This window comes from Nelumbo lutea, chromosome 7 (assembly GCF_056320005.1).
Source record: "Nelumbo lutea isolate HS-2025 chromosome 7, American lotus-T2T, whole genome shotgun sequence".
Classification (NCBI taxonomy): domain Eukaryota; kingdom Viridiplantae; phylum Streptophyta; class Magnoliopsida; order Proteales; family Nelumbonaceae; genus Nelumbo; species Nelumbo lutea.
This window is the reverse complement of record NC_142690.1, coordinates 27,500,838-27,513,411: the sequence shown is the minus strand read 5'-3', so window position 1 is coordinate 27,513,411 and position 12,574 is coordinate 27,500,838. Positions and strand designations below refer to the sequence as shown.

Genomic DNA, 12,574 nt, shown 5'->3' with positions numbered 1-12,574 from the left:
TTAATAGCATTAAAATAGGGACTGGAAGATGCCCTAGTCTACCAATCAGATCAGATTTCCTTGCCCAAATGACCCCTTGATCTTCTTTCTCATATAAAAACGACCTGAACTTTAAAAGCTCATGTCTAGATTCCACCAAGTGTGAGAGAATCAAAAGAAAATCAGATTTTTCTCCTAGTATTTTCTGGTCAGTTTTTCTCATCGATTAGAAAATTGGATCAGACTGGCTGGCCAGACCTATTGAACGAACCATGACCCAGGCCCCTAGCTGGTTTGGTCATACCCTGAAAATTGTAATTCATGAGAAACCAGCCAAAACTGGATGACTGGCCGATTTAGCCAATTGGTGAATCGGTCCCAATTTTATAAAGTTAAAAGTTTTAGTAAGGTGAAGAAGTTGTGTCAAGAATGCTTGGTGTTTACTGTTCACACCAAGAGACTTTTCATTTATCCTCTTGAGCAAAATTACAAAGGGGCCCTTGAATAGGCACCAAACACAAGCATACATAAATGCCCTTACACTCTCAGCATATAAAATTGCTTGGGTCACCACATGAATAGAAACTTCAAAATGGTAATTGGTTTAAAAACATGAGTTGAGAGGCTTGAACCCTGGTCATTGTTTTAAAAATTAAGGAGCTAGCCATCTATCCACCACTGTATACAATAGTATAAAATATATAATATAGTATTTGTAAAATATATTTATATATTATTTATGTAACCCGCCGTATACAATAGTAAAGCTTGATGGTGGGAATTACTTGGAGTGGGCCCAGTCCACAATGATGGCATTTGGAGGAAGTGGAAAATTGGGGTATGTAGGTGAGAGAAAGAAATCTACCGATGCCTCTCTCAGCAAATGGGTTCAAGAGAACTAAATGGTGATGATTTGGCTTTGCAACTCAACGTTGCCCTATATTAGGTGGAACTACAATCATGAAATCAATGGGATCCAATGGTTATCCAATCCAAAACTGGACCATAATGGTGGAGCAATTAAATGAGATTTAATATTAAAAATTAAATTAATTTAAATGATTTTCACGTAATTTTCTCCTACTTTTTCTGTGCTCGATTATTACTTGTTTAATTATAGAATAATCCATAGAATATTAGTAAAATACATGGAACAAGGATCAATGCACAAATGATGCATATATATGTATATATATATTGATCAATAACAACAGATTTCATTAAATAGGATTAAGCTTACAAAGTAGAGGAGATAAAGTATATTAACTACCCAAGAAAGTGGGAAGGCACCCAAAAAGGAAAGAACAATTACTACTGAGCCCAGTGTAATCTGAAGAGCTATACTCGAAGTAGCAAGGAAGAGAAGAGAACCACAGAACTGAAGAGAATGTCGAATTGTTCTATCTAGTCGATCAATCCTTTATTTATAGATGAATATGGTACAAGGTACAAGAAATTACTGGGATGCCCCTGATTAGTGATGGGACACCCAGATGACTTAAATCATTAAACAGGATTAGGCCCAGGCCCATTAGCACAAGCCCAGTTACAAGATAAGTTAAACATAAGAATGGGCTAATAAGAACTCTTATCAGCCGAACATCACTCTAACATTCTAACACTCCCCCTCAAGCTAAGCATGAATATCAATCATGTTTAGCTTGCCAAGTATGTCCCTGAACTTCGTTGATGCTAGCCCTTTAGTTAATACATCTGCAATCTGCATCTTTGATGGAGTATAAGGCACACAAAGTTCTCCTGAAATAATTCTCTCTCTGACAAAGTGTCGATCAATTTCAATATGTTTTGTCCTGTCATGCTGCACAGGATTGTTGGCAATGTTGATAGCAGCTTTATTATGACAATACAGCTTGAGAGGACCCTCAGTCTTGATACCAAGCTCATTAAGGAGAGTCCTGAGTCATAAGAGTTCAACAACCCCGTGTGCCATAGCCTGGTATTCTGCTTCTACACTTGATCTAGCCACAACATTCTGCTTCTTACTACGCCATGTGACTAGGTTTCCTCCCAAGAATGTACAGTAACCTGAGGTTGATTTTCTGTCTCCAACGGACCCAGCCCAATCAGCATCAATGTAGGCTTCAATTTCAAGTCTGTTGTTTTTTTCTGAATAGAATTCCTTTCCCTGGGCAAGTTTTCAAGTATCTGAGGATTCTTTCCACTGCTCTCATATGAGGGGCCTTTGGTGAGTGCATGAATTGACTGACAACATGCACTGCATAGGCAATATCTGGCCGAGTAAGGGATAAGTATATCAGTTTTCCTACCAATTTTTGGTACCTTTCCTTATCACAGTATTCCTCACCCATTGATTCTTGTAATCCATGGCTTGGTTCTATTGGAGTGTCAGCTGGCCTGCACCCCATCATGCATGTTTCTTCTAGGAGATCTGGCACATACTTTCTTTGACATATGTAGATTCCTTCTCTTGATCTAGCAACTTCAATTCCAAGAAAGTATCTCAGATTTCCCAGGTCTTTGATCTCAAATTCTGAAGCTAAGAACTCCTTCAGCCTCTTCATCTCTTTCACATCATTTCCAGTAATCACCATATCATCCACATACACAATGAGTGTTGTAAGTTTGTCATCCTGTCTCCTTGTAAACAATGTATGATCTGCACTGCTCTGAGTGTACCCTACTTTCTTCATGGCCAAACAAAGTCTCTCAAACCATGCCCGGGGAGATTGCTTCAAACCATATAATGCTTTCCTTAGTTTACATACCTTCTTTCCAACATCATATCCAGGTGGGGGTTCCATGAATACCTCTTCATGAAGATCACCATTTAGGAAGACATTCTTCACATCCAGCTGATGAAGTTCCCAAGAGAAATTTGCTGCTAGTGACAGTAGAACCCTGATTGTGTTGAGCTTTGCTACTGGGGCAAAGGTTTCCTTGTAGTCAATTCCTTCCTTTTGTGTAAATCCCTTTGCTACAAGTCTGGCCTTGTACCTCTCAATTGACCCATCTTCCCTGTGCTTTACTGTGAATACCCACTTGCACCCAACAGTGCCTTTCCCTTCTGGCAGGTCCACCAATTCCCATGTCCTTGCTTTCATTAGGGCTTTCATCTCCTCATTCATGGCTTCTTTCCACCTTGGATCAGATGCCGCCTCTGAATACCTGGAAGGGACACACACAGAGGAAAGAGCAGACACAAAGGAATGATAGGCAGGGGATAAGTGTGAGTAAGAAACATAATCGGCTATGGGATGCCGAGTGGTACAAGAACGAACAGGCTTACAGAGAGCAATAGGAAGATCCAAATCTGAATTGAGTGAATCAGAATTACCTTGGATTGCAGAGACAGATTGATCTGAGTTCAACTGGTTGCAATCATGAGGTTGAGGGGGCTTCTTCCTTCTACTGTATGTAAGTATCTCTTTTTCTTGTTTACTGGAACCTTCAGGAGCATCAGCTGAATCTGGAGAAGCAACTTGCACAGTGGAAGTCTCACTAGGTTGACCTGGAATGTTACAGCTAGTAGTAGTGGAAGGTGATGAAATGGGAACAAAAAAGAAGGGAAAATGAGAATCCTCTTCCAACCCACTACTCTCCCCCTGAAGAGGATTCTGAGAAGACTGGAAATAGGGTTGAGACTCAAAAAAGACTACATCCCTAGTGACATATTTTTTCTTGGAGACAGGATCATAACACTTATACCCCTTCTGCGTAGGAGAGTACCCCAAAAATATTCCCTTTGTAGCCTTAGGATCCAGCTTGGTCTTCTTTGGATCTTTCACATGTATGAAGCATGTACAACCAAAAACCCGCGGGGGAAGAGGAAATTCTGGAAGAGTGGGACACAAAACAGAGAAAGGGGTCTTCATACCCAGTCCCTTAGATGGCATCCGATTTATCAGGTAAGATGCAGTAAGAACAGCTTGAGACCAATATTGCTTGGGCACATTGTGCTGGAAAAGAAGGGCTCGAGCTGTCTCCAATAGATGCCTGTTCTTGCGCTCAGCAACCCCATTTTGCTGAGGGGTGTAAGCACATGATGATTGATGTAACATGCCTACATCTTCCATGAATGAGTTCAGGGATCTTTCAAAGTATTCAGCTGCATTGTCTTAATAGAATTGCTTGATCTTTGTATCAAATTGTGTTTCAACCATCTTGCAAAACATCATAGTTATCCGGGGAACTTCTTCACGTCCTTTCAACAGATAAATCCAAGTGCACCGAGAATAATGGTCAATAAAACTGATAAAGTAACGGAAGCCATCAATGGAAACAATGGGTGAAGGACCCCAAACATCAGAATGAACCAAATCAAAAGGGGCTTGAATTTCATTACTAGAAATTGGATACATTGATCTACATTGTTTTGACATTTGACACATATCACAAATTAAACTCTGACTCGGAATGCCCTTACATAATTTGGGAAACAACATTGCTAAGGAAGAAAAAGACAAATGACCTAGCCTAGCATGCCACAAGTGCAGCCTAGCTATTGACTCCACACTTTCCGGACTAGTAGTAGAAGCTTGCAAGGCTGAGCTAACATCTTCATCAAAATAGTAGAGGCCCCCATACTCATGACCACTCCCAATCGTTCTCCTCGTCAATCTGTCCTGGAAGACACAATGAGAAGGAAAGAAAGTTATACTGCAGTTCAAGTTATTTGTAAGTTTTGAAACAGACAACAGATTTGAGGTAAGACTAGGAACATGTAGGACTGATTTAAGAGAGAGATCCTTGCTTAGGTCAACCACCCCCTTTCCAGAGATGGTGGAGAGGGACCCATCAGCTACTCTCATCTTATCCTGGCCAGACAACAGATGATATGTGGAGAATAAGGAGGACATATGTGTCATATGGTCAGTGGCTCCGGAATCAATCACCCAAGAGGTAGAATTAATGGAACTAGATGCACTAAATGCAGATGTTGTACCTGATTTGGCAAGAGAGGTGGAAGCTAAAGAATTGTTCTTCAGACGGGCTAATGCCCGACTGAGAACCTCTACCTCACTAGCTGTGAAGCCCAAAGTATTTGGTCCAGAGGAGTCGGCAGCCTGCCTTGCGGTGGAAGATGACACTGTCTGAATACTCTGTGAGTTGTCACTACTGTTGTTGGTGGCAGGATTCCCACTTGCTGTGTGGCCCTTATGTTGCCTTTTGTCCTTTCTCAGAGCAGCTGGCTTCAGATGAGAGTACAGGACCCAACATTTCTCCTTTGTGTGTTTCTCACCACCACAGTGTGTACACTTGAGGGACTTCTTGTCTGAAAATCTATTCCCCTTAGTGGAACTAAGGCTGAATGTTCTCCAGGTAGTTCTGTTGACTGTGTCTGGAAGTCAACTTGCATCTCCTTTCTCCTTACTTCTTCATTCCTCACTAGGTAGTAGACATGGTGAAGCTCAGGTAATTCATCTCTCCCTAGAATCTGTGACCTTATACCTTCATATACAGGGTCAAGACCCGCCAGAAACTTGAAGGCTCTGCCCTCCTCAATCTGCTTATCATGCCTCCCCTTATCATTAGCATTTTCCCAATCCAAAATCAAATGGTGGTTAAGCTCTTCCCAGAGGCCTTCCAGTGTTGCAAAGTAGGTTGCCACGGACATGTCTCCTTGCCTTAGAGCTGCAATGTCTTGGTTCAGCCTGTAGATTCTAGCATTGTTCTTTTTCTGGCCATATGTCTTAGATACTTTCTCCCAAATTTTAGCAGCTGTGGGGAAGTGATGAACAGTTCTGGCCACCCTAGGAGTCATAGAGGCCAGCAACCAAGACATGACTGTGGCATTTTCCTTGCGCCACACGGTGTATTCAGGACTGCCAATTTCTGGTTGTTTCTTGTCTCCATCCAAATAGCCTGTGAGGTCACGAGAGGTAATGAACAGCATTGCTGAGACAGACCACTCTTTGAAGTTATACTCATCTAGCAGCACACTTGTAATCTGCAAGCTGTGCAGATTAGGGTTTTCCAGGTTTGAGGACCTTGTAACAGGTCTGTTATCTCTAGAGGAAACTTCACCGGATAGTGAGGACATCCTGACTTCAGTCCAAGAGTTGTTCACAATGCTGTAGGTGGTTCTGTTTAGGCCTGGCCGAAGTGGTCACAGTGTTCACAGTGCTGGTAGAAGTGTTCACAGTTCGGGTACTGTGCAGTGCTGTTTAGGACTGGTCGAAGTAACTGAACCAGTTCACAGTGCTAGTAACTGAAGTTACTTCAGTTAGGGCTTGTTCTGCAACCTGAAGTAACTGTGCAGTGCAGTAACTAAAGTTTACAAGTAGGACTGATAACCGACCTGAAGAGAATCTGTAACTGAAGTTACCACAGTTTTGCCCAAGTCTTGCTGGGGCACGAAGCTGCAACTGTAGAGAAGGCTAAGTCTTGACCACTTCTTCTGCGCAAGTCTTGCTGGAGCACGAAGCTGCAACTGTAGAGGAAGCTCTCCCCCTTTCGGCTAGTGCTAGGACTGCTGAAATCAGTCCTCAACTAGGTCTGTCCTATACAGACCTCTCTTAGTAGCCCAATAGCTACTCTTTGCTGGAGATAATCTAGTAGGACATCTACTTCTGGGTCTTACTTCCCTTGAGTCCTACAACCAAGAGAAACCCTAGGTTCGAACTTGCTTTACTCTCTTACACTCCTAGGTCTTCACTGCATCAACCCAGAAAAGGGAGAGAGAAGATGAAAAGACAGCAAGAGAAAAGAGTGCGCCTGCTAAAACCAGGAAGGAGCTAATGCTCTGATACCACGTAATCTGAAGAGCTATACTCGAAGTAGCAAGGAAGAGAAGGAACCACAGAACTGAAGAGAATGTCGAACTGTTCTATCTAGTCGACCAGTCCTTTATTTATAGATGAATATGGTACAAGGTACAAGAAATTACTGGGATGCCCCTGATTAGTGATGGGACACCCAGATGACTTAAATCATTAAACAGGATTAGGCCCAGACCCATTAACACAAGCCCAGTTACAAGATAAGTTAAACATAAGAATGGGCTAATAAGAACTCTTATCAGCCGAACATCACTCTAACATTCTAACACCCAGAAACCATAATCCCTTTTCACCCCTTGCCTAGCTAATCCATCAGCAAGGGAATTTGCATTTCTCTTTACCCAAATACACTGAACTTCCATGTCCTTGGTCAGCCATTTGAATTTTATCTTTTCATTGTTGTAGCTCCAAAGCTTAGAGGTATCTTCTACACTTCTTTTAGCCAGCTCACTACAGTCTCAGAATCTCCTTCTATAATCAGTTTCTTGACATTCGGGTCCTTATCCCTTTGTAACCCTTCCAAAGCTGCTAACACCTCAGCTCTCAAAGAGTCTCCCACTCCAATTGGGCCAAAGAACATAGCTATTACATTCCCTTTCTCATCTCTTAGCACCCCTTCAATACCCAAAGGCCCTGGATTTCCCATATTGCTGCCATCAAAATTTAGTTTGATAAATCCAAGAGGTGGAGGTTTCCAGTTGGGATTCGAGGTCTTCTTAACTGAGGCTGAACTTGCAATTTCTTTCCATTTTCTTAACAGATCATCTGTTAACAAATCAAATGATTTCAACCAATGTTTTACCCTTATATGGATCACTTCTAGCATGGTTTCTAGACTAGTCTCCTTTTCCAAAAAAAAAATCCTTGAGTTTCTTTCTCCCCATATAGTCCAGCAAACAACAGCTCTAACACATTTCCACATGATCCTTGACCTTTTTGTTGGGCAGTTGAAAGAAGAGGAAGTAAACAAGCTTTGCACATTCATCGGGGAAGTCCACCTGCACCCAAACAAAGAAGCAAACCGTTCCCAAATATTTTTTGCAAAAAGACAGGATATTAGTAAGTTATAACTAGACTCACCAGCAACTTTACAAAGAACACACCAGTGAGGAGATAAACATCTATTGGGTCTTTTTCTTTGAATCAAATCACCTGTGTTGACTCTTTCCAGGAAAGCTTCCCAACAGAAACTCCCAACCTTTGGAGGGATGGATTGACACCACACTTCTTTGGTAGGGAATGATAAGCCAATAGGAACAGCCAATTGTATTAGGGCTTTAAAGAAGTACAAGTAAAGGAACCTAAAGGAGAAAGAGTCCAAATTCTGCTATTTGTTTTTGTAGGCTCCAAGAAAACCCCATCAAGAATGGACATGAGAGTTAAGGTACTATCCAATTCTGTGTCCTTGAGAGCTCTTCTCAATACCAAGTTCCATCCAAATCCAGAGGTTGAGTTCAAGGGTACAAGGAAGGTGGCAACTAGTTCAGTTTTAAAGGTGGAGATAGCAAAGAGGGTTGGAAATTGGTCTTCCAAAGGATAATCCCCAACCAAACATGTTCCCAAAACTTAATGAGAAAACCCCATCAAGAATAGACATGAGAGTTAAGATACTATCCAATTTTGTGTCCCTGAGAGCACTTCTCAATCCCAAGTTCCATCCAAACCTAGAGGTTGAGTTCAAGGGTACAAGAAAGGTGGCAACTAGTTCACTTTTGAAGGTGGAGATAGCTAAGAGGGCCGGAAATTGGTCTTCCAAAGGAGAATCCCCAACCAAACATGTTTCCAAAATTTAATGAGATTACCCGAGTGCAAATCATACCTAATCCAAGGAGAAAATAAAGGCAGAATAGCTTGGATTACTTTCCAAGGTGGTGCCCTTGTAGTCCTAGCTAGAATCTCAGAGTCCCATCTATTCTCTACAAGCCCGTGAATACTACATATTTGTTAGGCAGTGTATACCCTTAGCTCCAATCAGCTTGATGTACATTATGACATGTATTGTAGATGAATAAAAGTACATATTTGATTCATGTTATATGATGTGTTTCTGTGTAATACCCTTAAACTAGACACTTATGAGACTCATATTAGTTTAAAATCTTCACAGTCGTTGGATAGACCTGGGGAGGTTTATCCTGCCAAGGCTGACACTGATGTGCTACCAAGTGGGTTGGGGTGGCTTGTCTCAACTGCCAGGGTGAGTCCTGAAACACATGTAGTGTGGGTTTTCTTGAAACTCTAAACCTGACCTTTTTCTAGTTATGCCCTGGACCTTGGAGACAAATGGGCAAAACTGGAAAGTTACACCTGACCCCTAGACTCGATTATGGTACTGCACTAGGTGTCGGATTGGGCTATCTTTGATATGCCAATCAATGAGATCCTTAGAGGGGGTCAAAACTTGGGTATGTTGGGGCAGTCCGAGAATTCACCTGAGTGGGTGATCATAGTGACAGGATCAGCCCCTTTGTCGGACAAAGTGAATGATCGGGGAATGCACTCTCTCTAATGGAAACCTTAACTACCGGTAGTTGATTTCATACTTGTTGAGATTTGTTTTGCAAAATATATTTATATAGAGATATACATATATATTATGGTTTCACAAAATGTTTGCAAAAAGGTTTTAATTCCCGGGATCCATGTGAGAAGAGAGTGCAACACTATACCTTGTAGCCGAGGGAGAGGTCCGCTCTTGTCGGGTAGTGTTTGATCTTATGGGCTGAGAGGTTAAGTGTAAGATCATTTAGGGATAATAAACCTAATGGGCTAATCTCACATCTGCCCACCGTCCTTGGGCCTTCATAAGATGGCTGGACCCAAGGACCATTTAGTGTAAATGTTGGTTCCATTAAGAGCCCATACTTATTGGCTCAGGGGTTCACTGTATTCAGCAGTGAATTCGGCCAGGCTTTGTAACTTTGGCTAGGTTGAACCCATGTGGCTTATGTGGAGATCAATGATAGGGTCCCACGCCATACAAAGAGAGCCAAGCTAGCCTGCATTAAAGGAAGTGAGCTTGAAAGCTTAATGGGCCTAGAGCCCATTTCAAATTGGGTTAATTTGATTAATTAAATAGGGGGCATATCTGGGTATGGATCAACAGATAAGGATAAGAGGATAACTCTTATCCACTTAAAGAGCCCAGATCCAAATAAAGATTTGGATTAGGAGAAGTTGATCCTGATTTGCAGATAAGATGAGGGATAAGCCTTATCCCTTAAAGAGTCTAGATCCAAATAAAGATTTGGATCAAGAAACTCCTAATCAGATTAGGAGATTAACTCTTTAAGTTTTATATAAAAGGAGGAGGGCTAACTGGAAAAACACACACAGTTTGACTGACATTTTTGCATTCAGTTCTCTCTCTCTCTCTGTTCTTGCCGCCCTACCCTGTTCGATCTCCACCTCTTGGAGTGATCAAGATTAGATCTTGATATTGTTTCTTGGTGGAAGAAACAATCAAAAAGTTGTGTTCACATCCCTACATAATTCTTGCTGAAGAATCCCCTTGTTGATCCTGTCTCACCCTAAGTTGTGTCATCTTCAGTGGAGGAAGGATTTGGTACCCTCTTTGGGCGTGAACGCCTACATTGGGAAGAGATTTTTGCGTGGATTCCGTATCAGGTATTCCTCTCCCTAATCTTGGTTTCAAATTTGGTCTAGTTTGTTTCAAGAACGATCATTGAAAAATGCAATTTTTCTAAAGCTGGGAATAGGATTCCGGAAGGGTGAAAGCAATTTTTGAAATTTCGCCCAACCTCCCTGCATGGTTCGGCCATCCATATGATGGATCACCCTTCCCTTCAATATTATCTTAGCCCACAGTTTTTCCTTTTCCAATGAAAATCTCCACAACCATTTCCCTAGTAGAGCCAAGTTTCTCTTACTTCCTAGATCTCCATCCTACTTACTCCTACACACCACCTCCCACCCAACCCTATGGTCCTTTTTCTCCTCCTCTGGCTCCCAAAGGAAGTCTCTTATTAGCTTTTCCAACTTGCTACACAATGATGCATAATAACCATTATGTGATTTGTTTTCACATTATGGATGCTTGGGTGTAACTGGTGATTGTTCTATTTCAGAAAATTTTTAAGTCCATTGATGAGATTGATTTGGGATTTTGCATGTTGGTTAGAAATCCCCGACCAATGGTGATTGTTCTGGTTTACCTAGACACATTAAAGGAATGTGTCTAGGGAAATTTCTTACAGGAAGTGCCAAGGCCACCCTGAGTTTGTGAGTAGAAGGTTAGATATTAAGAAATGAGTCGTAGGTCAGGAAATATCCTCTTTGTCCTTTTATCCTTTCACTCCAACCCACTTCCATGAGATGGACATGTAAGAGCATGAAATCCTAGAATCACCACCCAAGCGAGAGAGGTTTCAAGAGGATAGATGCACTTAGTCAAGAAATTTGCATATAAAGAAATTATCCAGTGGAAGCTATATTACTTGATGACGTGAAGGAGATTAGAGATCAGAAATAGTTGTTTGCGTCCCTCAAAAAAAAACTCGGGATAATTGACCTGAATGATGGTAACATTTTCTGTTCCTTCCATCTGCCATGTAGTCATGTAGAAACTTACATATGCTTTCTCCTCTAACCCTTATCCTTCCTCTGGCATCTGCCATGTGCCACTGCCTCGTCTTCTCTTTCCCTATTAAGTCATGGCCACATTCACCCAAACCTTCCTTATCGAGGTAAATAAACATAACTTACCATTTTGTTACATACTTGTTGCTTCCAACTTCTTTCTTCCGGATCACATTTCATTTCATACTTGTATACACCCAAACATGAGGCATCCTTCCTTATTCGAAGAACTTCTTATGAGACTAGGAACCCTAAATTGGTGAAGCAAGTAGAATTCATAATGTCCTCAATTCATCGGAATTTATACCTTGTTGCCTGAAGATTATGTTCAATTGTAGGTTGTCTATGTCATAAAATTATTAATATTTGCCCAAATTACCACTGCTTCCTATTATTTAGTTCTCTTTTTTTAAAGGTTTTTTGCAGGGGAAAGGAGATGATTGAGGATGCTTGGAATCAAGCTGGGCCAAATGATTATTCTGAAGGACAGGGTTTCTTAGAACATCAAACAATTGACAATGTATATACAAGAAAATATGCCCCCTATGTGCTTCAAAATGAGACTTCCTTGCCTTTATCTTTCCAAGTCTATTTTGGGAGTGTTACTGAAACTGATTTTGATGTTCTGCCAAAGGAAGAAAGAAACATTGTTCAACCAGGAACTTCTGTTCCTATTTATATTGATGAAAGTCCTGAGGAGCAGATATTTGGGGATGGGCCAGGCCATTCTTCTGACAGGTTAGGTGAAAAAAAATCAACTGGGGTGTTGCATCACTTGATTTCCATTCAACTTCATGGGACATCACGTCCTTCTCCACCTATTTCAATGGACATTGTTGGACTCAGATACTTTGAAGTAGATTTTTGTAATGCTTCAGACAAAATAGAGATAAACAAAAGTGAAGGTGCTTCAATTTACAGTAGAAAGGTTGAAGAGAAAAATAGAATAGATCCTACCACTGGATTTCTTGTTCCTGTGGTGTTTGATGTTTCAATACAGCGCTATAGCAAGTTAGTACGTTTGTACTCAACGGTATGTCTGTACTCAGGATTTTCTACTAATGTTACTTTTATATTATTGTTTGTTAACTGTTGTTGGATTCAGGTTGAACTTTCAAATGCAACAACTATGCCACTGGAGCTACGGTTTGATATTCCATTTGGTGTTTCTCCCAAGGTATGCTCTTTTCATCTTGTCATAAACATTTGGTTATTTCTTTTGACTATGTGGCTTT

At 41.2% G+C, this 12,574-nt stretch overlaps 1 protein-coding gene across 4 annotated transcripts in view; it reads left to right on the top strand.

The window, feature by feature from the left end:
- LOC148845850 (vacuolar protein sorting-associated protein, putative (DUF1162)) overlaps positions 1 to 12,574 on the top strand; it is a 167,027-nt gene that overhangs the window by 111,172 nt on the left and 43,281 nt on the right. For all 4 annotated transcript variants that reach the window (XR_016102214.1, XM_088954901.1, XM_088954902.1 and 1 more), the window contains 2 exons: positions 11,755 to 12,372; positions 12,445 to 12,516. Coding sequence is in view for 3 of the 4 variants with exons in the window: in XM_088954901.1 (XP_088811027.1) it covers positions 11,755 to 12,372; positions 12,445 to 12,516 (690 nt within the window). In the remaining variant the exon portion in view is untranslated. The remainder of the gene's footprint in view (positions 1 to 11,754; positions 12,373 to 12,444; positions 12,517 to 12,574) is intronic.